Source organism: Protopterus annectens, chromosome 7.part0 (genome assembly GCF_019279795.1).
Source record: "Protopterus annectens isolate FY-2018-M chromosome 7.part0, PAN1.0, whole genome shotgun sequence".
NCBI classification, from domain to species: Eukaryota; Metazoa; Chordata; order Ceratodontiformes; family Protopteridae; genus Protopterus; species Protopterus annectens.
In genome coordinates, this window is record NC_056739.1 from 404,063,198 (window position 1) to 404,085,429 (window position 22,232).

At 44.3% G+C, this 22,232-nt stretch overlaps 1 protein-coding gene across 1 annotated transcript in view; it reads right to left on the reverse strand.

The window, feature by feature from the left end:
- LOC122805962 (zinc finger CCCH domain-containing protein 11A-like) overlaps positions 1-22,232 on the reverse strand; it is a 1,052,395-nt gene that overhangs the window by 445,935 nt on the left and 584,228 nt on the right. Inside the window, exon 16 of the mRNA XM_044076203.1 lies at positions 6,765-6,844. Coding sequence (XP_043932138.1) covers positions 6,765-6,844 — 80 coding nt within the window. The remainder of the gene's footprint in view (positions 1-6,764; positions 6,845-22,232) is intronic.

The following is a 22,232-nucleotide window of genomic DNA, read 5'->3' on the forward strand; positions in this document are numbered from 1 at the left end:
TATCCAGATCTCGTTTGAAATAGCTAACCCCAGCCATAGCTACAGAATCAAACCCCTCCAAGCAGAAGGTTAAACCTACCTGTCATAATCTCTAAGTCAGTAGAGGAAACAAACCAGAGAACACTCAGCCAGTGAAACCTGAACTCCTCTCGGTCCAACAGGACAGGGGGATGGAGGGGGGGGGGACGCAAGAAAGAAGACGAGACGAAAACAACTAACATGGAACATTATGGTAGGTACATAACTTCTTTATGTTAAGTTGTCTATCTCACCTTCGTTTCTTGCTTGTTGGGACAGTGTCCCTAGCACCTACGATCCTGGGCGGCTCATTGGAACAGACTCTTCAGAACAGTGGAACCAAAGTTAGCTCTACTCCTGGAGACCAAGTCTAACTTGTAATGAGAAATAAAGGTATGAGGATTTGCCCACGTAGCAGCGGGACAGAAAGAGTCGATGGGCAACCTAGACTGGAAGGCTACAGAGGTGGCCAAAGCCCTAGTAGAATGACCTTTCTGTTTGATAGACAACTCTTTGTTCCTTAGTTGATAGATGAAGGTAATAATGTGAGACAACCACCTGGACAGGGTCACTTTGGAAAATGGAAGACCCTGTTTGCCCCTAGCATAGGAAAGGAAAAGTTGGTCCGACTTTCTTATATCCTTCGTTCTATGCAGGTAAAAACGCAATTGTCTATGAACATCCAAAAGGTGTAATTTGTATTCTGCCTTGTTGGTGTGGTTATGGAAAAACACAAGTAGGTCTATAGATTGGTTTAGATTATTTTCTGAGCAGACTTTCGGAAGGAAGGAGGGATTAGTTCTCAGAGCAACCTTGTCCTTATGAAAAACTAAGTACGGAGGACGAATACTTAGTGCCTGAAGTTCAGAGACATATCTGGTTGAGGTAATAACTACCAGAAAGAGTTTTCCAAGATAGAAACTTAATGGAGGAGGATGCTGCCGGTTCAAAAGGGGGCATAATCACGGAGGTTAGTACTAAATTAAGGTCCTAAGGAGGGGGGGAATCTCTCACTGGGGGCCTAAGGAGAGTAGTCCCTCTGAGAAAGGCTTTACACAGCTTATGAGACATAATGTTTAGATTAGAAAAACCGACATGAAAGTTAGAGATGGCCGCTAGTTGAACCCTGATTGTAGCAGAAGCAGACCCAGAATGAAAAAGCTCTGTTAGGAACTCCAAGATTTCGTGAACTGGGGCTGAAAAGGGATCTATGTGCCTAGCCTCTGTCCAACAAGAGAAACGTTTCCATTTCCTAGCATAAGTCTTCCTAGTAGTGGATTTGTGAGAGGAGACAATAATCTCACGCACAGCCGGGGAAATGCTGGGAAGCCTGGCTAGGGTCGGAATTGGATCAACCAAGCTGTGAGCTGGAGTGTTTGGAGGGATTGATGCAGCTCTCCTGACTGATGAATCAGCAGGTCTGGAATAGGATCCAGAGTCCAGGGCTGCTCGAGGAGGTAACGGTGCAGGAACAGAAACCATATCTGTCGAGGCCAGTAGGGGGCAATGAGGATCATTTTGCAACCCAATGGAAAAGCTTTCTGTATGAGTTTGGGTATAAGAGGAAACGGAGGGAAGGCATAAAGAAGTCCCTGAGGCCAATCGTGGACTAGAGCGTCTCTGGGAGGGTGACCAGGAAGCGGTAAAAGGGAGAAGTAGTTGCTGCATTTGCTGTTGAAGGGGGTGGCAAACAGATCACAGCAAGGCTGTCCCCATTTGCAGATCATCAGATCCACAACTACCTGATTCAGAGACCACTCATGAGGCATGAGAATAGCTCTGCTGAGCCTGTCCGCTATGACGTTGGACTTCCCAGGGATGTGCGTCGCAATCAGAAATCATTGGGAGGAAATCGCCCACTGCCAGAGTCTGAGTGCTTCTCGACATAGGGGGTAGGACCTGGTTCCACCCTGCTTGTTGGTGTACCACACCACTGACATGTTGTCAGTTTGAATTGCAATGGTCCAAGAAGGGAGAGAGTCCTGAAGGGCTTGCAACGCTAAGAGCACGGCTCTCATCTCCAAGACATTTATGTGCAGATGGTACTCGTGAGGCTGCCAAGTGCCTTGGACTGTCCTGCCCAGATAATGGCCCCCCCCACCCTATCAGTGAGGCATCTGTGGTCACTGTGGCAACCGGAGGGGGCTTGATGAATGGTCTGCCCTGAGACACTAGTGGGGAGACCATCCACCAGGAAAGGTGCCTTTTCCATGTTTCTGTAATCATGATCATGTGAGACATGGGGAGTTGCTGAAAGGACCACTGTGTGAAAAGAAGCCACTGAAGAATTCTCATGTGAAAACAGGCCATACGTATCAGAAGAATTGCCGCTGCCATAGAACCCAGAGTTTGAAAGAACAACCTGACTTGTACCCTTTTGCATTGCAAGAGGATATGAACTTGCTGAGGAATTGTGGCCACCCTGTCTGGCAGTAGCCTTGCGGACATACTTCTGTATCTAAATCTGCTCCTAGATAGGTAATAGATTGACAGGGCAACAAGGCAGATTTTTCAAAATTTATAGAAATGCCTAGCTGGGAACAAATTGTAATTGTATAGTCTCTGGCTTGAAGGAGTTGATGCCTGGTAGTAGCAGTAAGGAGCCAGTCGCCTAGATATAGAAACACCTGGAATCCTCGATGCCTCAGGTGAGCCGTGACTACTGCCATGCATTTGGTGAATACGTTGGGGGCGTTGGTGAGACCAAAGGGCAGAGCTCTGATCTGGTAATGACTGGCTCCCAGCCGGAAGCAAAGGAACCTCCTGGAGCACCTGTCCATTTTGATGTGACAGTATGCATCCTGAAGATCTACTGAGCACATCCAATTGTCCTGACCCAAAAAGGGTAGAATGGACTGTAGTGTGACCATCCGAAACCTTGTTCTTTGAACAGACTTGTTTAGTCTGCTGAGATCCAATATTGGTCCCGTCTTTTTTGGTACCAAAAAGAACCTTGAGTAAGTTCCGGATCCGTGTTGGTCTGCCGGGACTTCCTGGATGACTCTTTTTTCTAGCAGTCTTGAAACTTCTATGACTGCTTGGGCCCTCAGATTTGGTGGAACATCTAGAAGGGATTCGCCTGACGGTAAGGGGTGTTGAAAGAAGGGAATTATGTAGCCTCCGGATATGAATGAGTGTACCCATTTGTCTTGCATTCTGCCAGGCATTTGGGTACAGTGAAAGTTTTCCCCCCGACTGTCACCAGAGGCGGGCAGCTGGGCAACCCTTCAGGGATGCTGGAAGGGCTTGTCAGAGAAGGATTCTCTGCTGCCCTGGTTCTGCGGACCCCCTCTGCCACGAGGGCGGCATCTGTTGTTGTTTCCTCCTCTGCCCCTGGAGGAAAAATCACTACGTGTGTCAGGCGAGGCTCCCTGGGATTTCCTAAACCACATTTTACCACTCTTTTGACCCTTGGGGTATGGTCTGGAAGGAGTGGAAAAACGGACTCCCACGGCAGAGAGAGTCTTGCCTTCCTGTTCACACCTAGTCAGAGTGTCTTTCACCTGTGGTCCAAAAAGAAAGGAACCGTCAAAGGGAGTGTTGGTGAACGACGCTCTAAAAGGTTCCGTAAAATTACACAGCCGCATCCATGTGTGTCTCCTGAGGGCCACACCTGTACCTGCGGCTCTACTCACACCATCGGCTGCATAGGAAATGAGCCTCATGGAGGAGTTGACTACAGAATTAAGGGTCGCCAGATGAGAAACCATTTTAGCTTGAGCCCCTTCAGCTGATGGATCATGAAGGGCATCTCCGAGCTCTTTCAGGAGCTCCCTCTGAAGCCTGGTAAAATGGCATAAGTAATTCAGTGACCTCATGGAAAAGGTATCTATCCATGGTCCTAGACTCCTTGTTAGGAGGATGGACATAGGAAGAAGTTTCCGCTAACTCCTTTTTAGTGGCTGCTGCTACCACCATGGCATCTACGGGAACACCCTTAGTAAGGAACTGTTTATCAGGGGGTGCAGTGATAAACTTGCCGGGTCTCCTCAGGGTTGGTTCCACTGTATCCGGGGCTGACCAAGCCCTTCGAGCCACCACTGACATTAGTGGATTGAAAAGCGGTGAAACCCAGGAGGTGGAAGGTCAGGAACCAAACGCATCCAGGAATACAGATTCGTCCTCGGTAGGGGCTAGGACATTCCAGTTCCCCCTCTGCTTAAGCATTTCTAGGATGTCTGAAAAGGAAACATCTTCAGAGGGGGATCTCGGGGACCCTTCCGATTCACCCAAATCTGTATCCAAAGTGACAGACTCGGGGGAGTCAATGTGCTTCCTCTTGCACTTCCTCTTCCGAGGGGGCTCCTTTGAATGATCAGGGGAGGCCTCGGAAGAAGAGGAAACACCCAATGGGGTGCTCTGGAGTGCCAGTGCCCCACGCTTGGGGTCTGGAGGAGAGGCAGAGGTTGCCGCAGGCACTACAGGGGACAGAGCCAGTGGGGTCAAAAGTGGAGCTGACTCAGAGGCCAGTACACTCCTCATGACATCGAAGGCATCCCTGCCACGATGCAGAGAAGGCTCCGGTTCCGAGGAAACCGGAATCCTCCTCCACACCGAGGGAGATGGCTCCGAGGCCGATGTAGGAGCCGAGCTCACCTGCGCCGACGCTCCGAGAGGGAGAACGGGGTCAGGCATGTGTCCGATGCCATTCGCCCCCTCAGAGCCGACGAGGGAGTCTCGGTGACCAGATCCCTCGACGGACGGCACCATCGAGGGGATCGGAGCTGACGACGGAACCGAAGGAGAAATAGTTGTCGGAGCCGACGGTTCCATGATTGGAACCCCAACAAACTCCGGCTCTGAGCTCAATGGAGTCGGAGGAGGAACATCAATAGAAGCGGACGGAGCCGACACCTGTTGAGGAGGGCTGGATAACATTTTGGCCAGTGTCTGCGACTTCAACAACCTACTGACCACTCTTCTCCACGTCGTGATCCGAGAGCCTAGAGGACCGAGAAGAGTGGGAGGATCTGTGACTGCGGTCACTCTGCAACAGGGGAGACCAAGGAGCCGAATGTATAGACTCCACAGAAGGGGACCTTGGCCTCTTGTGGGTCCGCAACGGCTCCGAAGGTACTGCTGGAGCCGACGGGGAGGCAGATTCCTCGGTTCCAGCCGGAACCGAAGTAGTAGGTAAGGCTTGGGCCAATGATGGCTCCGAGCTGGGAGCTGACGATTTGGTCGGTTTAGGAGATTTCACAGGCTGAGCCTTGGCCGGTGAATACTAGGGCTTAAGAAGATCCCTCAAAATAAGCTTATTTTTGCGCTCCTGCAGAACTCTTGGGCTACATGCATGGCATACAGAACAAGAGTCCTGCAGGTACACTGCGCCTAACCAATAGATGCAAGAAGTGTGCCCATCTGTCAGAGACATTTCTGACAGCATGAGTCACAATTCTTGAATCCAGACACCCTGGATTCTTTAGACATATCCACAACTAGACAGATACTACACTGAGTTGTTTTGGCCAAAAGGCCGAACAGCAAAACTAAAACCAGACACTAACCACAAAAAACAAAAAATACACAGAATACTACAGTTAAAGATAGTTTTGTTTTTTTTTTAAACTCGGTAGCCTCTAACTTAAATGGCTACCTAACAATCAGAAAGAAGAAAAAGCTTAAACTAAGATGCTACCTACAAGAGGGAAAGGGGGGGAGGGGGAAACCTCTCTAATATAAACGAGTTCTAAGGGAAAACTACAAATACACTAAACTACAACAAACTAGTTAGCGACTATTAATTTAAACAATAAACTACGAGAAAAAACCCTAATCTCACAGAAAAAGTAGTTCAATAAAACTTATACAAGCCTGAGCCAGTAACAACGAACCTCGCAGCTGAAGCGGCAAACAAGATCTGGGTAGCTAGCACTAGGCATCATGGGATAAGGGGTAGCCTCGAGCCAGTAAACAGCTCTTGAGCTATAGCAGATGGCCGATCCCAACAAGCAAGAAACGAAGACGAGATAGTCAACTTAACATCAATTTTTACAGTCATGCAATGCATCTAAACAGAAAAAGCACTGGGAATTACGATCCTTTCAGTGAACCTGCCTACTGCAATAGCACTTTCCCTCCTAGCTGACATCTAAGAGAACAGCAAACAGCAATGTAATTGAGAAAAAATAAGGAAGGTTCACCAATGGGGCATTTATCTGAATCAGTGAAGGCCAACAGTACCAATGACCACTCGTAGAACAGACCAACAGGTGTAAGACCTGCATTCAGACTAATAGAGTGAGTGTCTGGGGCTTTATAATCACACTTTTGCTTATGTGCCCTTATGCTTGGGTATGCAGGCCAGATGTCCAGGTTATCGAGTAAGCTAACTCAGTAGTTTGGGATACTGCAACAGTGATCAAAGTAGGGACATCTTACAGTACTTTAAGGCATTACAAAAAGTTTTTGGATCCTACTGCAGAAATTTCATTATTAAAACTAAGACTGAGAAAGACTGACTTACCACAAACTGCTTACCATGACAAAAAAAAAAAAAAAAAGAAAGAAAACGACAGGTGCTACTCGCCTTTGTAGCCCAGCATCAGCTGATATCTTACGCAAGGGATGTTCAAATGCTTTGGAAAAGTCAGATTATAAAATGGATGCCCACCTGTGGCTAATTTCCAAGGATAAGACTGCAACAATGACTCCTGTGATGACCCTCAGCAATGCTCCAAAACTACTACAACACAGCAATAAACATTTTGAAGAGTTAACTTCTTGACAAAGACAAGGCCACTCACCATGGTAAGAGAAGATTCTGTGACTGTTCCATTATCTGAGGTATCAGGACAGTTCTGTCTTTTACTGTCAGCCACTGGAACTTAAGAGAAAAAGAAAACAGTTACATTCAGAATTTTCACCTCTGGGAGTAACATTTGAGCACCTTTTCACAAAATACCATCTAAACTTAGCACAACCACAATGATAATTTATTATTTTGAAATAAAAGCCAGTAATATTTGAGAGCTGCACTATTTACAGAAATTACTTTACTGGCAGTTCTACAACTGATGCAAAAAAAGAAATTATGTACTCACTATAACATTCCATGTTTGTTGCCCTTCTCGCCATTCATTCTTACTTGGATGGGTTCAGAGCCGATCCTCGTCTCTGACTCGGCCAAATACACAGCTGGAAGTCTCAAACTTGTCTCGTGACAGGTAGGTATCCCATAATGCAGTGATGGAACTCTCCAGATCTTGGTTGCTGCTAACACAGTAATGAGTAATATATATATATATATATATATATATATATATATATACATATACATATACATATATATATATATATATATATATATATACATATATTCCTTGGACGGGGGAAGGAGGGAGGGGTCATTAGAATGAATGGCGACATGGACAACAAACATGGAACGTTATGGTGAGTACATAACTTCTTTATGTTATGTTGTCCTATCTCGCCTTCATTCTTACCTGGATGGGACAGTGTCCCTAGCACCTTTTTTCCAGGTGGCTCATGAGAGTACACCTTTGAGCACAGTGGAACCAAAGGAGGCCCTGTCCCTGGAGGCCAAATCCACTTTGTAATGAGTGATAAACGTATGAGGCCTGGCCCACGTAGCTGCAGCACAAATACTGTCCACAGACATTCTGGCCTGAAAAGCAGATGATATAGCTAATGCTATGGTTGAGTGACTCCTAATTCTGAATGTCAGCTCTCTATTTTTGGAGGTGTAGATAAAGGTGATACAATTTGAGAGCCCATTTGAAAGGGTGACTTTAGAAACTGGCATACCCTTTTTTGCCTCAGAGAGGGAGATGAATAATTGATTTCCTGAAATCTTTAGTTCTATGCAAATAGAATCTGAGCTGTCTATGCACCTCCAACTGATGGGAGTTTATACTCTACCTTGTTGCTATGGTTGGGAAAAACAATGGGAGCTTAATGGATTGATTGATATTGGATTGAGAACAAACCTTAGGTATAAAGAATGTATTAGTTCGCACCGATATCCGAGCCTTATGAAGGACCAAATATGGAGGTCTGATTGACAGTGCTTGCAATTCTTGAGACTCTTCTGGCAGATGTTACGGCTACTAGAAAAATGGTCTTCCAGGAAAGAAATTTGAGGTCACAAGATGAAGAAGACTCGAACAGTGGCAATGTAAGTTGAGACGGGACAAAATTTAAATCCCATGGAGGAGGTGGTTCCCTAAAAGGAGGTCTCAATAAGGAAGCGCCTTTTAAAAATGGTTTACACAACCTGTGTGACATTAAGTTAGGAGAATGGTCACCAATGTGGAAATTTGTAATTGTAGCCAGCTGGACCCTAATAGTTGCTGCAGCTGAGCCTTGCTGGAAGAGTTCTGCCAGAAATTCTAGAATGGACTGAACAGACGCAGAAAAAGGGTCAATGTTTCTATTTTGTGCCCAGTGAGAAAATCTTTTCCACTTGCTAGTATACAGTCTTCTAGTAGAAACTTTATAACAGAACATCAATATGTGTTTGAGTGCTGGAGTGAAGTTTTGAAGCCTAAATTGGGAAGTGGAGCAGCCATGCTGTCAAGTTGAGGGTGTGGAGAGAAGGATGAAGTGCACCGGACATATGTGTCATAAGGTCTGGAACTGGGTCCAGAGTCCACGGCTTCTCCTGAAGATGAGGCCAGAGGAAGGGGAACCAAATCTGCCAAGACCAATATGGGGCAATGAGAATCATCATGCTACCCAAGGATTTTGCTTTCTGGATGACTTTGGGTATGAGAGGAAACGGGGGGAAAGGCATAAAGAAGTCCCAAGGGCCAATCATGTACAAGTGCTTCTCTTGGTGTCTCCCCCGGCAGGGGAATTAGGGCAAAGTAGCTGTTGCACTTGGCATTCATGGGAGTGGCAAAAAGATTGCAGCAAGGCTGACCCCATTTCCAGAAAATCTCTTCCATTTTGTTCTGGTTCAGAGACCAGTCATGAGGCATTAATATTGCCCTGCTGAGCTTGTCGCCTATCATGCTCTATTTCCCCAGGATGTGCATTACTAATAGAAAGCGTTGGGAAGAAATTGCCCATTGCCAAACTTTCAGAGCCTTGCGACAAAGTGAGTATGATTTGGTTCCTCCTTGTTTATGTACCAAACCACCGACATATTGCCTGACTGTATAGCAATCATCCCCAGTGGAAAAGAGTCGTGAAGTGCTTGCAATGCCAGAAGCACTGCTCTCATCTCTAGAACATTGATATGCAAGTGGGTCTCGTGGTCCTGCCAAATACCTTGGACCATCCTTCCCAGATAATGCCCCCCGACCCTACCTGGGAAGCATCCGTGGTCACTGTAGCAATAGAATGTTGTGGAATAAAGAGTCTCCCGATAGTCACTTGGTTGGACTGGAACCACCACCGTAGGTCCTTTTTGCATGACTCTGCTATTCTGATCAGGTGGGACACAGGAAGTTCTTGAAGCGACTATTGGGAGAACAGGAGCCATTGAAAGATTCTTATATGCATCCTGGCGAGAGGAACTAGTGCTATGGTTGAAGCCACTGTCCCTACGAGTTTCAGAACTACCTTTGCCTTTACCTTGTCCTTGGGAAGAAGGTGAAGTATTTGCTGTCTGAGGGCTGAAATTCTGTCGGCTGGAAGACGTACCATCATGGAAACAGTGTCTAAGTTTACGCCTATGAAGGTAATATGTTCTCAGGGAAACAAGGCAGATGTTAGTAAATTGACTGTTATGCCTAACTGAGCACAGATTTCCAATGCTGCATCCCTGGCTTGTTGGAGTAGATGCTTGGTGCTGGCAGTTAGGACCCAGTCGTCCAGATATGGAAACACTTGGAATCCAAGACGTCTCAAGTGAGCCGTTACTACCGACATGCATTAGATGAACACTCTGGGGGCTGTAGTGAGACAAGAGGGCAGATCTCGGAACTGATAATGACTGCCTCCTAGCCAGAAACGTAAGTGACTCCTTGATGCTTTGTCCATTTTTATGTGGTAGTATGCAAGGTCTATTGAGCAAATCCAATCGTCTTTCCCTAAGAAGTGAAGTATTGACTGCAGTGTCACCATTTGGAACTTTGATTTTTTGACAGATTGGTTTAACTTGCCGAGATCCAATATGCATCTCCAGTCCCCTGTTATTTTGGCACCAAAAAGATTCTTGAGTAAGTTCTGAATCCTGCTTGGTCTGCGATTACTTCTTGGGTGACTCTTTTGTACAGCAACATTTGGATTTCTATACTTGCTTGCTCCCTTAGATTGGGTGGAATATCCGAGATTGTTCTGATTTGTGGGACAGGGTGGCAAAAAGGAATGGAATATCCTCTGGATATTATGCTTTGTACCCACTTGTCTTTTGCGATATTTTGCCAAGCTTATGGGTACAAAGACAAATGTCCCCCGACTGCCTCCAGGAGCAATGATAGGGATGTCCGCAAAATAATTCATGGTCACCCTGGTTTTGCAGACCCCCTCTGCCTCTGGGACAATGTCTACCATTGTTGCCTCCCCCTCTGACCATGGGGAAGGATTCACCTTGTGCATCTTGGAAAGCTCCCCGAGATCTTTTGAACCACATTTCTCCACTCTTCTGACCTTTAGGGTAAGGTCTTGAAGGTACAAAAAAACGTACTCCACAACACCAAAGAGATCTTTCCCTAAATGCACGCATCTGGTGAGGGTGTCCTTTACTTTGGGTCCAAAAAGTGAGGAACCATCAAAGGGGGAGTTAGTAAAGGGAGACTTAAAAGGTTCCGCAAAATTACACAAGTGCATCCAGGAGTGTCTCCTCAAGGAAATTCCTGAACCCGCTGCCCTACTCACTCCATCCGCTGCATAAGATACAAGTCTCATGGAGGAGTTGATGACAGAATTTACGGTGGATAGCGGGGAGGAGACTGTATCATTCATCCCCACAGCTAATGAACCTTGCAGAGTATCTCCTAGCTCTTTCAGGAGATCTCTTTGCAGCCTTGTAAAGTGAATGAGGTAGTTCAGCGATCAGAGTGTAAAAGTAGCTGATGAAAAGACATGCTTCCCGTATCTGTCTATCGTTCGAGAATCTTTGTTCGAAGGATGAACAGATGAGGATGTCTAGGAAAGTTCCTTCTTGGTTGCTGGTGACACCAACATAGCATTTACAGGTACACTCCTTGAGAAAATCTTTTCCAGTAGGGGCTGACAAAAACTTGTTTCGCCTCTGAGGGACTGGTTCCATAGTGTCAGGTGACTCCCATGCCTTTTGACTGACCAAGTCCACTAGTTCATCAAAAGGGGGAGACACCCAGGAGCTGAAGGTTGAGATCCAAAGGCCTTCAGGTACACAGACTCCTCATCAGAAAGGGTGATGGTTTTCCAGCCACCTCTCTGCTTTAGGATCTCCAGGATATATGCAAATGAGATATCACCAGAGGACAACTGTAGGGACCCTTCTGACTCCTCGAGGTCAGTGTCTGAGGTGACGGACTCATCAAGGGAAATGTATAAGCTTCCTTCTGCATGTCCTCTTTCGAGGGGGGTTCCTCTGAAGGGTATTTTGGGGAGGACTCAGAAGAGAGGGGTTCGCCCAATGGGAGATCCTGAGCCTCTGGATCTCTGCTGCCCTTTGGCTTGGGTGGTGCCGAGCCCGTGGGAGGTGCCTCAGGGGGACAAATGCCGGTATCCCTATCTAGAGCTGTAGAGGGGGGACAGCATAATCCTCATCAGCTCGAATGCAGACTCCACTGGTTCCAAGGGTATCTTCGGCTCCGAGGAGACGGAGGACTCTCCGGGCCCCAAAGAGACCAGCTACGAGGCCAATATAGGAGCTAAGCTCACTTGAGCCGATGCACCAAGGGGTAGCTTGGAACCGAAGAAGTTTGGGTCCGTGCGTCCCCCCAGGGCCGGATGGAGAACCCTGGCTCCCAGACACTCTGGACGGTGCCGAGAGTGTCAGAGCAGATGTTGGTTCCGTAATCTCCCAAAGGGGTCCCAGAACTGATGGTTCTACAGTAAGTGGTACCAGGCACTCCAGCTCTGAAGATCCGGTTTGGCTCGGGGGAGGAACAACAGTGAATGCAAGAGAGTCTTGAAAGGCTCCAAGACCCGATGGGTTGGAGCTGAAAACAATTTAGCTAGCGCCGGCGACTTCAAGAGTCTGCGCATCACCCACTCCATGTCATCATCAGATATGCTCCTACTGGACCTGGTAGACAGAGAAGGTGAACGAGAGCTCAAGGTAGGGGAGACCGGTGGAATGTCAATGGACCGGTTCTGAGACACGGTATCTTGTGGCTCCGAAGACCTTGGGGCCGAAGAACCAGGTTGGTCAATAATGATGACCTCCATCGGTTCCGAGGCCTGTGGAGTCAAGGAGGTAAATGGTTTGAAAAGTTTTGACAATTTTTCTGGGGGCTCAGACTGGGCCAAAGAGACGGGAGATGGACTTTTGGATGGTTTGTCCCTCTTTGAAGAACAAGACGATAAAGAAGAAGAAACACTCTGCACAGCTTCCTCAAAGGTCGGCTTTAAGAGTCCCTTAACAATTTGTTTCTCCTCTCCCGTAACACATGTGCACTAAAGGAGTGGCAGAAACTGCAATTCTCCTGTAGATGCATAGCCCCTAAACAATATACACAAATGACATGTCTGTCTGTAATAAACATTTTCTGGGTACATTTCTGACATTTTTTGAAGCCTGAAGGCTTATGCTCTTTCGCGCTAGTGCCTTTAAACATGATAGAAGAGAGAAGTTCCCAAAAGCATTATAAATAGCAAATAACTCAATACACTGCTAAATATATAAACACACTCTAAGATAATAAACACTGCACATCTAAGAAGTACTAAAGATATATCTGAAAACTAACTTGCTCTGACTAAAGGTAAGCACTAGGACCTCTAACTTAAACGGACCTAGATACCAAGGATAGAACACACACACACACACACACACACACACACACACACACACACACACACACACACACACACACACACACACACACACACACACACACACACACACACACTAACAATACCATTACTAGCCCTCTAACTAAAACAGGCAATTAGCTCTCTAACTTAAACGAGCTAAATGACAAAACTAACTATAAGTGTAGACTAAAACAGCACACCACTACAATAACTAACTACGGGATACAAGTAGGCCTGCAAAAAACGATGGCCAAACAACAGCACACAACAGGAAATGAGATAAAGTAAGCTACACACTAAATCTAACTAACCACACAAAAAACACTACTAATGTATGAATCCTAAAACTTTAAACTAGTAAAGTGTAAAAAGACAAAAAACTTAGTCACGGCCAAGAGCACATCCAACCTCGTAAAGCGACAAACGAGATCTGGAGAGCTGCACCACTGCATATTGAGATACCTACCTGTCACAAGCCAAGTTTGAGACTTCCAGCTGTGTATTCGGCTGAGTCAGAACAGAGGATCGGCTCCAAACCCATCCAAGTAAGAATGAATTAAATAAAAATCTCCCATCTGCAGTCTGACAGTATAAGAAAATACTTGAGTGAAAAGGATGCATTCAAATAAAGAAGTTTCTTCGGTAACATATATCCACATTCTTGTCCTTCAATAAGATACATAAAAATGAGTGGGACACAGGTGTCAAGGCACAGACAACTGAAGAATGAGACTGGGGAAGATAGAGGGGAATTAGTGATCTTTATAAAGCAGGCCATCGAATGTCTGTCAAAACAGCACACTTTTTAGTGCAGGATAAAGCAAGGACTTAGGCATAGTAAAGTAGAGTTTTGTACCTACCATAAATGTAGATGTTCGAGGATCTCCATTGCTGCAGTCCTTACATATGGGTATTCCGCTGTCCACAACGCCCGAGACCGACGCCAGCACAAGCAGTACAAATGCGCATGACCACAGACTATCCTCAGTCTTTCTTGCCTCAGACGCCAGAATGCAAAAACACCACCCAAAACCCAACCTAAAAACATCTACATTTATGGTAGGTACAAACTGTACTATGTTCTTCGCCTCCCATTGCTGCAGTCCTTACATATGGGTAGAATCGGAAAAAGGGAGGCTGGCTAACTAAATAGCATTAGGAGCTGCTAACATGCCCTGTAAGATTGCAGTGGCAAACCCAGCCCTAGACCTAGAATAAAGAGGTAAATGATAATGCTTTGTAAATGTATGTACAGAACTCCAAGTAGCTGCCTCTAGAATGTCTTTAGTAGCTACCCGCAGTAGAGGTAGAATGAGGCCTGATCCCAACTGGAACATCCTTTCCATGATGAGAGTAACAAAAGCAATACAATGGCCAATCCACTTGGAAATAGTTTGTTGAAGTCAAAGCAAAAGAAACAAATAATTGTTGAGATCTTCTGAACTCTTTGGTTCTGTCCAAATAATATCTTAACTGCCTATGTACATCCACAGAATGCAAAACTTTTTCCCCTTTATTTTGGGGGTTAGCATAAAAAGTAGGCAAATGTATAGATTGGTTCAATGCCACATTAGAAATCACTTTAGGCATAAAAGTAGGATTAGTACGTAAGGAAACTCTGTCCTTGTGAAAAATCAGAAAAGGTTCCACTGCCATGAGGGCCTGTAATTCAGATATCCTTCTAGCAGAAGTAACAGCCAACAAAAAAGCAGTCTTCCACGACAACAACTTCAATTCAGCTGTAGCTGCAGGTTCAAAAGGAGGCAGAGTCAGTTTTTCCAAAACAAAATTAAGATCCCAGGCAGGAGTAGGAGCTCTTATATTCTTTGCCCCTCTAAGAAACTGTTTAACCAATGGATGTGAAAACAAAGGAGGGTCACAATCATAGTGAGCAGAAATAGCTGCAGCATGCACTTTTACAGAAGAGAAGGACAAACCCCTGTCCAGTAAAACAGTCAAATATTGCAATGTACAACTCAAATTAGGCAAATTGACATCAAAGCCTTTAGCTGAACTCCAAAGAAAAAATCTCTTCCATTTATCAGCATAAACCTTTCGAGTACTAGGTCGTCTGGCTTCCAAAATAACATCCAAAACTTGTTGAGGGAGCTAAAGGCCCTCTTTCTTTAAAACAGGATGCGCCAGGCTGTCAGGTGTAGGGATTGCACCCTGACATTGAGAAAATGATTGTTTTCCTGAGACAATAAGTGAGGAATTTGTGGTAATGGCCAAGGTGTCCCATGAATTAAGCTCCTCAACAGAGGGTACCAATGCTGACGAGGCCAATCCGGTGCTATAAGGATCATGCAAGGTTTGTCCCTCCTGACTTTCAACAGTACCTTTGGAAGAAGAGGCAAAGGAGGAAAAGCATACACGTGAAGGTTGCTCCAACTGAAGGATAGTGCATCTATTTTCCAGGCTTTTGGATGAAACAGCCTTGTGCAAAACAGAGGCAGTTGGACATTCAGAGGAGAAGCGAACAGATCTATGTCTGGAGTCCCCCAAGCCATGGTCAACTGAAGAAATACTTGAGGGTCCAACTTCCATTCGTGAGGATCCACCATCTGTCTGCTCAGAACATCTGCCAAAGAATTTTGCACTCCTGGCAGAAACTGTGCTCGAAGAGTGATGTGCAGATTTAAAGCAGTTTCCCATAACAGCATTGCTTGTCTGCAAAGAGGGTAAGAATGAGTTCCCCCCTGCTTGTTGATGTACCACATGATAGTCGTGTTGTCTGTTCGAATCAACACCAGTCCTGGTTGAAGTAGGTCCCTGAATGCTTCCAAAGCAAATTGAACTGCCAGCATCTCTTTCATGTTGATATGCAAGTGACATTCCTGAGCCCACCACACAAATTCTTTCTGAATGCAAGGTAGAATCCGAATGACAGTGTCCAAATCATGGCTGTGTTGAGTCCAAACGCTTTTGAGATACCATTGTAGCTTCCTCATATGCAGTTTGGCATTGGGAAGTACTAGAATGCAAGATGCCATGAACCTTGAAGGACTGTCCTTGCAGTCAGCCTGACATTACTGATAGCTGTTGGAAGTATAGGTGAAGATTTCTTTGTTTTGTCCGGGGTAAGAAATGCCATCTGAGCAGCTGTATTCAGTCTTACACCCAGAAAACACAGCTCTTGTGAGGGTACTAGACTGGACTTTATTTCGTTCACAGAATACCCTAGGCATCTTAAGACTATCATTACATACTGCAGATGCTGATGAAGTGAGCCAGAATCAAACAGTCGTCCAGATAAGGATAAATTTGAATTCCTTTTAGTCTGAGAAAAGCTTACTGGAGCCAGGACTTTTGTGAATACCCTGGGCGCAGTAGACAAGCCAAAGGGCAATGCAGAGAACTGATAATGCAAATTCCCATTCAAATCTCAGGAATTTCCTGCAACTGGGCCTGATAGGAATGTGAAGATGAGATCCAGAGTCACCATCCAGTGATCTCTGCCCAGCATAGGTAACAGCTGTTGCAGTGTTAACATCTTGAATTTTGGAATTTCCAGAAAGGTGTTTAGAATGGACAAATCCAGAATTGGTCTCCATTTCCTTTCTTTGGCACTAAGAAAAGACGGAGTAAAACCCTGCGCCTCCGCAGAAGGAACTTCCTGTATTGCTCCCAACAGTCTTTGCTGATGAGGCACATCCGAAAGGAGGGAATGTGAAAATAAAATTTGTAGCCTCGATTTATTATGTCCAATACCCATTTGTCCTGGGTAACCAAATGCCAATTCCTTTGAAAAGTCCCAGTTTTAGAGGAGCTGCCAGCAAAGCAGAGTCCGCAGCTGAAGACACAGGTCATTGGGTCTGTTTCGAAAGGACTGACCCTGCCCTCCCAGCAGAAGGGGTAGAAGAACTCAAAGTCCTAGAAGTAACAGGGCCCTGAGAGGAAGCCCCCTCTACCCCTCACCGACCTGCCCTAGAATGAAAATCCGAAGAGGGAAAAGACCATCCCTTAGCAGGCCAATTCCTACTGAACTTAGGGGGCTGAACCTGTAAAAGGTCCTTAACTGTCTGCATAGACTTAACTTTTTCCTCCATTTTTTTCAAAACTGATTCTACTGGAGGGCCAAAAAGAACATCAGATTGCAGAGGAGCATCCATAATTCGAGCCTTAACATGCTCTGACAAGGTCTGATCTTTAAGGCAGGCATGCCTGCGAACAACTGAACTAGTAGCAGCCACCCTGGAAGAAGCTTGTAAAGCATCAAAACCACACTGTAAAGAATGCTTACCAACCTGGTCTGAAGCATGCACTAAATCCTGAAGCTCCTTACATTCAATACCTTCAGCTAAAGCATCTACTTTACATTTCAATTGTCCCAGTAAATAATTTTGATACCGGAGCATATGAAACTGACAATTTAAAGCTCTCATAGCCAAAGTAGAAGAGGTATACAGTTTTTTACCCCACCTATCCAGGGCCCTAGCATCCTTGTCCAGAGGAACTGGATTCTTAACCACAGAAGCCCTAACACCTTTGGGGCCTTGAGAAATAGTTTCTGGATCAGCCCTAGGACTCTTATATAAGTACTTGTGAGCTCCCGAACCCTGTAGTATCTATCTGGTTTAACCGGGCAGGAGGCAGAGAATCTGGGTAAAGAGCAGCCTACATCCTGAACAACATCCAGTACAGGGGGAATAGCCAAGGGCCTATGCTGAGGCAAAAACAAGAATTCTCTTAGCCTTTTACAAGAATCAGAATAATCCTGGCCTTCCCATTTGAAATGTTCCCTCATGGAATGCAAAGTCTCAGAGAAAGAAAAATCTTCTGAGTAGTGTCCTCAGCCTCCGAATCAGAATAGGGAGGGAAATCCTGAAGTTCTTCCACAGAGGAATCTGAGTCATTGGAAGACTGAACCAAACCCTCCAACTCCGTCTCTACCCTGGGCCTCTTCTCAGTGGGGGGCATAGAACCCCTAATTAAAGTAATCAAATCTTCAGCCATCTTTAACATGTGCTTCCTAGGAGCTGGACCCTGGGGACTAGCACCAGCAAGGGCAGACTTAGACTTAGAATGCCTTTTGGTTTGAGAAGGGGGAGGCCTAACAGGGAACCACCGACATCTGAGAAGCACCCTCAGCCTGGCCTAACACAGGAGAAGCCACTTCCTGTAGTAACAAAGGCTCCCCTTGAGACTCAGGTAAACTTTCAGAAGGAGCCGCTGAAGTAGTCGGTGGTTCTACAGAACCGGCGTCCGGAGCGACTCATCCTGTTTGGACAGCAAAGCCTTCTCTTAGAAGGACCAGGCATCGGAGAACGGCATGTTGTAATTACAACGTCTGCCAAAGAGGAGCCTAGCACAGTCCAACCGAGGTTTAATAGTACGCTTGTTAAAAGTAGCACAAAAGGGACTCCCAACTTCAGCGTGCTCAGGCCCTAGACATGGAATACAAAGTGAAAGGTAAACCCTATGAGGAATCTGTTTCCCACAAGAAATACAGTTATTAACTTTTTCTGACATCCGTCAATACTGAGGCAAGAAAAGACAAAAGTGTCTAGCCCAACTTGGTCTCCGGTCTGAAACTCGAAAACCGACAATTCCAGAACGCACTTGCAAAAGCTGCTTCTGCTTAGGACCACGCGGCAAGAAAGACTGAGGATATGGCGCCGGTCATGCGCATTTGTATATTCGGGCCGATTGTGGACAGCGGAATACCCATATGTAAGGACTGCAGCAATGGGAGACGAAGAACATCCAAGAACTGATTACAAAGCTGAGCACATGAAAACACAGGCTGGGCAGGATGGAATGAACAGCCAATGCTAGAATGCTCCTCCTTGGGGGAGGGAGGGAGTCATCAATGATCCACAGCAACAGACATACCTGGACAAATTCAGGTATCAATTCAGAAGGCAGAGTATGGGTTGGAGTGCACACCACAACCTGTTGCAAACTTTGCACTGCAGCTGGTAAGTGAGGAAGTACATGCCAATGAACCACTGTAGCCTGTCCGATTATGGTGGTACGAGCACTGAGACACTTGGTTACTCGTGTTAGGGCGATACAAAAAAAGACATCCATCCCTGCCAGAAAACAGTTTTTGACTCATGTTCTTCTTTCCCAGGTGTCAATGGATCCCGGGAGGAAGGATGAAAAGAATAACTAGATAGGGAGGCATAAGGAATGACTACATGATCTATGGGGTTTGCATATGTAGAAGGAAAAAATGAGAGGTTAAAGAGGAGGAAAACCAAAATGAAATGGTAATAGAATGGGCAGAGCCAAAAGCTATGGAGGAAGTGCTGCAGAACTGATATATTCTGTAAGCACTCAAACACACCATGAAGCATGAGAAATCACAAGAGAGACTCATAAAGGACCTGAAAATATTACAAGCACACTGGGTGATTCTGATTGATTTGGATGTCTATGTCAGAGGGGGAATGGAAGGCTTTTGGTATCTTGAACTATAATGGATTCAGTCAGCTGCTGCAGGACTGTAGTACAAAAGAACAAAATTCTGAATGCGGTCTTAATGCAAAATGACACCAACTTTGAAGTCCAGCTGTAGATGCTGTTAGCCAAGCCTGATAATTAACCCAAATGTCAGGCTTAGAATGAGAAAGAATAAGACTAAACAGACAAAAATTACATGTGGAATTTTAAGAGCCTGAATTAATCTATGCTAAGGAGAGGGTCAAAGAGGAATTAATGACTTAGAGGCAAAATAAAGAAGTTAACAAGCTAAGGGAGTAGGTCGAGGACAGAATATTTGGACCTAAAGACAGCATTCCGAGGAAGAATAAAAAAGTGAAAAAAAAATAGGTAAAGCCTAATGCGGCTGTAAAAGAATTTTATGTTAGTAATTAGATCTAAAGAAAGGACATGTAAAAGATGGAAGGATACAGACATGAAGGAGGAAAAGTACAAGGAAGTTAGCAGAAGGGCAAACAACGAAGATAAGAGCAGCAAAAGCACAAGTTAAAAAGGAACAGTAACAATGGGGGCAAACAGGGAAAACAACACAGTTCTGATAGTTACCAGCTGATAAATGGGAGGATCCTACATGATGGGTCCTTGGCAAGGTATTACTGCAACATTTAAAGTTCATTTTTTTTCTTCTGAGAAAAATCCTATATGTGGAGAAGTCCAGAGAGCCAGAGGATGAAACTCATGACAATGTGCAGTCTAAATAAGTGCATCTAGAATCCAGCACATGGACCTCTTGCAACCACTTAACAACTTACAAAGATACAAGCAATGCAAAACTGCCATTACGTTATTAAAAATGATTTTATATATATATATATATATATATATATATATATATATATATATATATATAGACTGGGTATGAGGCCCATTTTCAGCAAAGGCCGGGGAGATCCCATATGCAAATCCACCAAAGCAGTATTAAACAATCAAACTGAGCATACTTAATCAACAATGTACAAAGCAAGTCAGTAAAGAAATTAGTTACATAAGTATGCTCGTTGTATCAGTAATGGATAACAAAAATCCCTTTTCCCCACTGTATACTTGTGACCTAAAAGTGAGGATATTAAAGTGGGGGGTGCAGGGGTCTTGTCCACTCATGAGTTGGAATGTTTTTTAAACATACTTTACCATAAGCACTTTTTCGGTGAAAAGTGCTTTCGGTAAAGTATGTTCAGTGATAATGGATTCGGACTTTTGATCTAAAGTTCTAGAGCCATATATATATATATATATATATATGTATATATATATATATATATATATATATGAAAAATCACCACAAGAATTGTCCGGTAATTCCAGACAAATGCCTCATTCAAAAATACAAGAAATCCACAAACGAAATGTAGAATGAGGTAAAACAAATGGCAGAAATCCAGGTTCAAGTGCTGTATTAAAAATTCATAAATACATGTAAGCGCTTTCACAGTTTGTCTATTGCTTCTTCAGATGTTCACGTCTGAAGAAGCAGTAGACAAACTATGAAAGTGCTTACAAGTATTTATGATTTTTTAATAAAGCACTTGAACCTGGATTTCTGCCATTATATATATATATATATACATATATATATATATATATATATATATATATATATATATATATATATATATATATATATATATATATATATTTTTTAATTTATTTATTTTGTTTGTTTATCGGGTAATGTCCGACTGGGTATGAGGCCCATTTTCAGCAGAGGCCCGGGGAGAAAAGCTCCATATATACAAATAGACAGTATTAAACAATCAAACTGAATACGTATTAATCAACAATGTACAAAGCAAGTCAATAAAGAAATTAGTTACATAACAATAATTAGCAAATAATTAACACAATTATTTTTTATATATATACACACACATATATATATATATATATATATATATATATATATATATATATATATATATATATATATATATATATATATACACATACATATACACATACAGATACATATGTATACTTGTTCACCTAAAAAGGGAATTCTCAACAGCAGCAGCTGTCAGAAGACCACTCATGAGTTGGAAGACATTCCTAATCTATGAAAGGGTGTGTTCCCTCCTTACAGTAACACATATAAGCACTGAGGACCTTCTTTGATGGGTCCTGCATTTGCTGAATCCCAATCAGTACCATCAGTTTATGCGGAAATAAACAACACTGGGACCACCATGGCAAAGCACATACATTTATTAAAACAATTATTGTATTTTTTTTATTGTTTTAATAAATGTATGTGCTTTGCCGTAGAGGTCCCAGTGTTGTTTATGTCTGCATATTTTGTTTTGTCTACTTTAGGACTGAAAAACTTAGTGCTGTTGCTGGTTTTCTACAGTACCATCAGTTTGGCTAGAAATTGAGGACTTAAATACAAATGTCATACTGCTAAGTCCCGCAGCAGTGACTTCTTAAATGTGGGTAAGTGCTGTAGCCTAACACTCAAAGCCCTCAGAGATGAAATGCTTGGCAAAGTCAATTAGGACTACATGACTGCATCATAGACATCCACAACAAAGACATTCATAAAGCAAGCAATGAAACCAGCTACTATCCTCTATTGGAGTCAGCGTCAACCTTAGCATTTGTTAGTGGGTCGCTGTATCAGTGCTGGTAGCAAATAGTAATGCTATCAGAAAACTGAGGGAAAAAAACACAACCCCCCCCCCCCCAGTACAAAGCAGACTGGTTCATCATTCTCAACTTAAGTACCCAGGTTAAGGCAAGAGCCTCTTGCTCCTCATCTCCACCACTATACAATGTTACGGCTCATGGAGGAAAGGAAACTTCTAAAGAGCACCTTCTGAAGGAAGTGGGGGTTCACCTTGAAGGACATCCTGTTCTTCTGAAATATCCACATATTACACTGCGTATTAAACCCT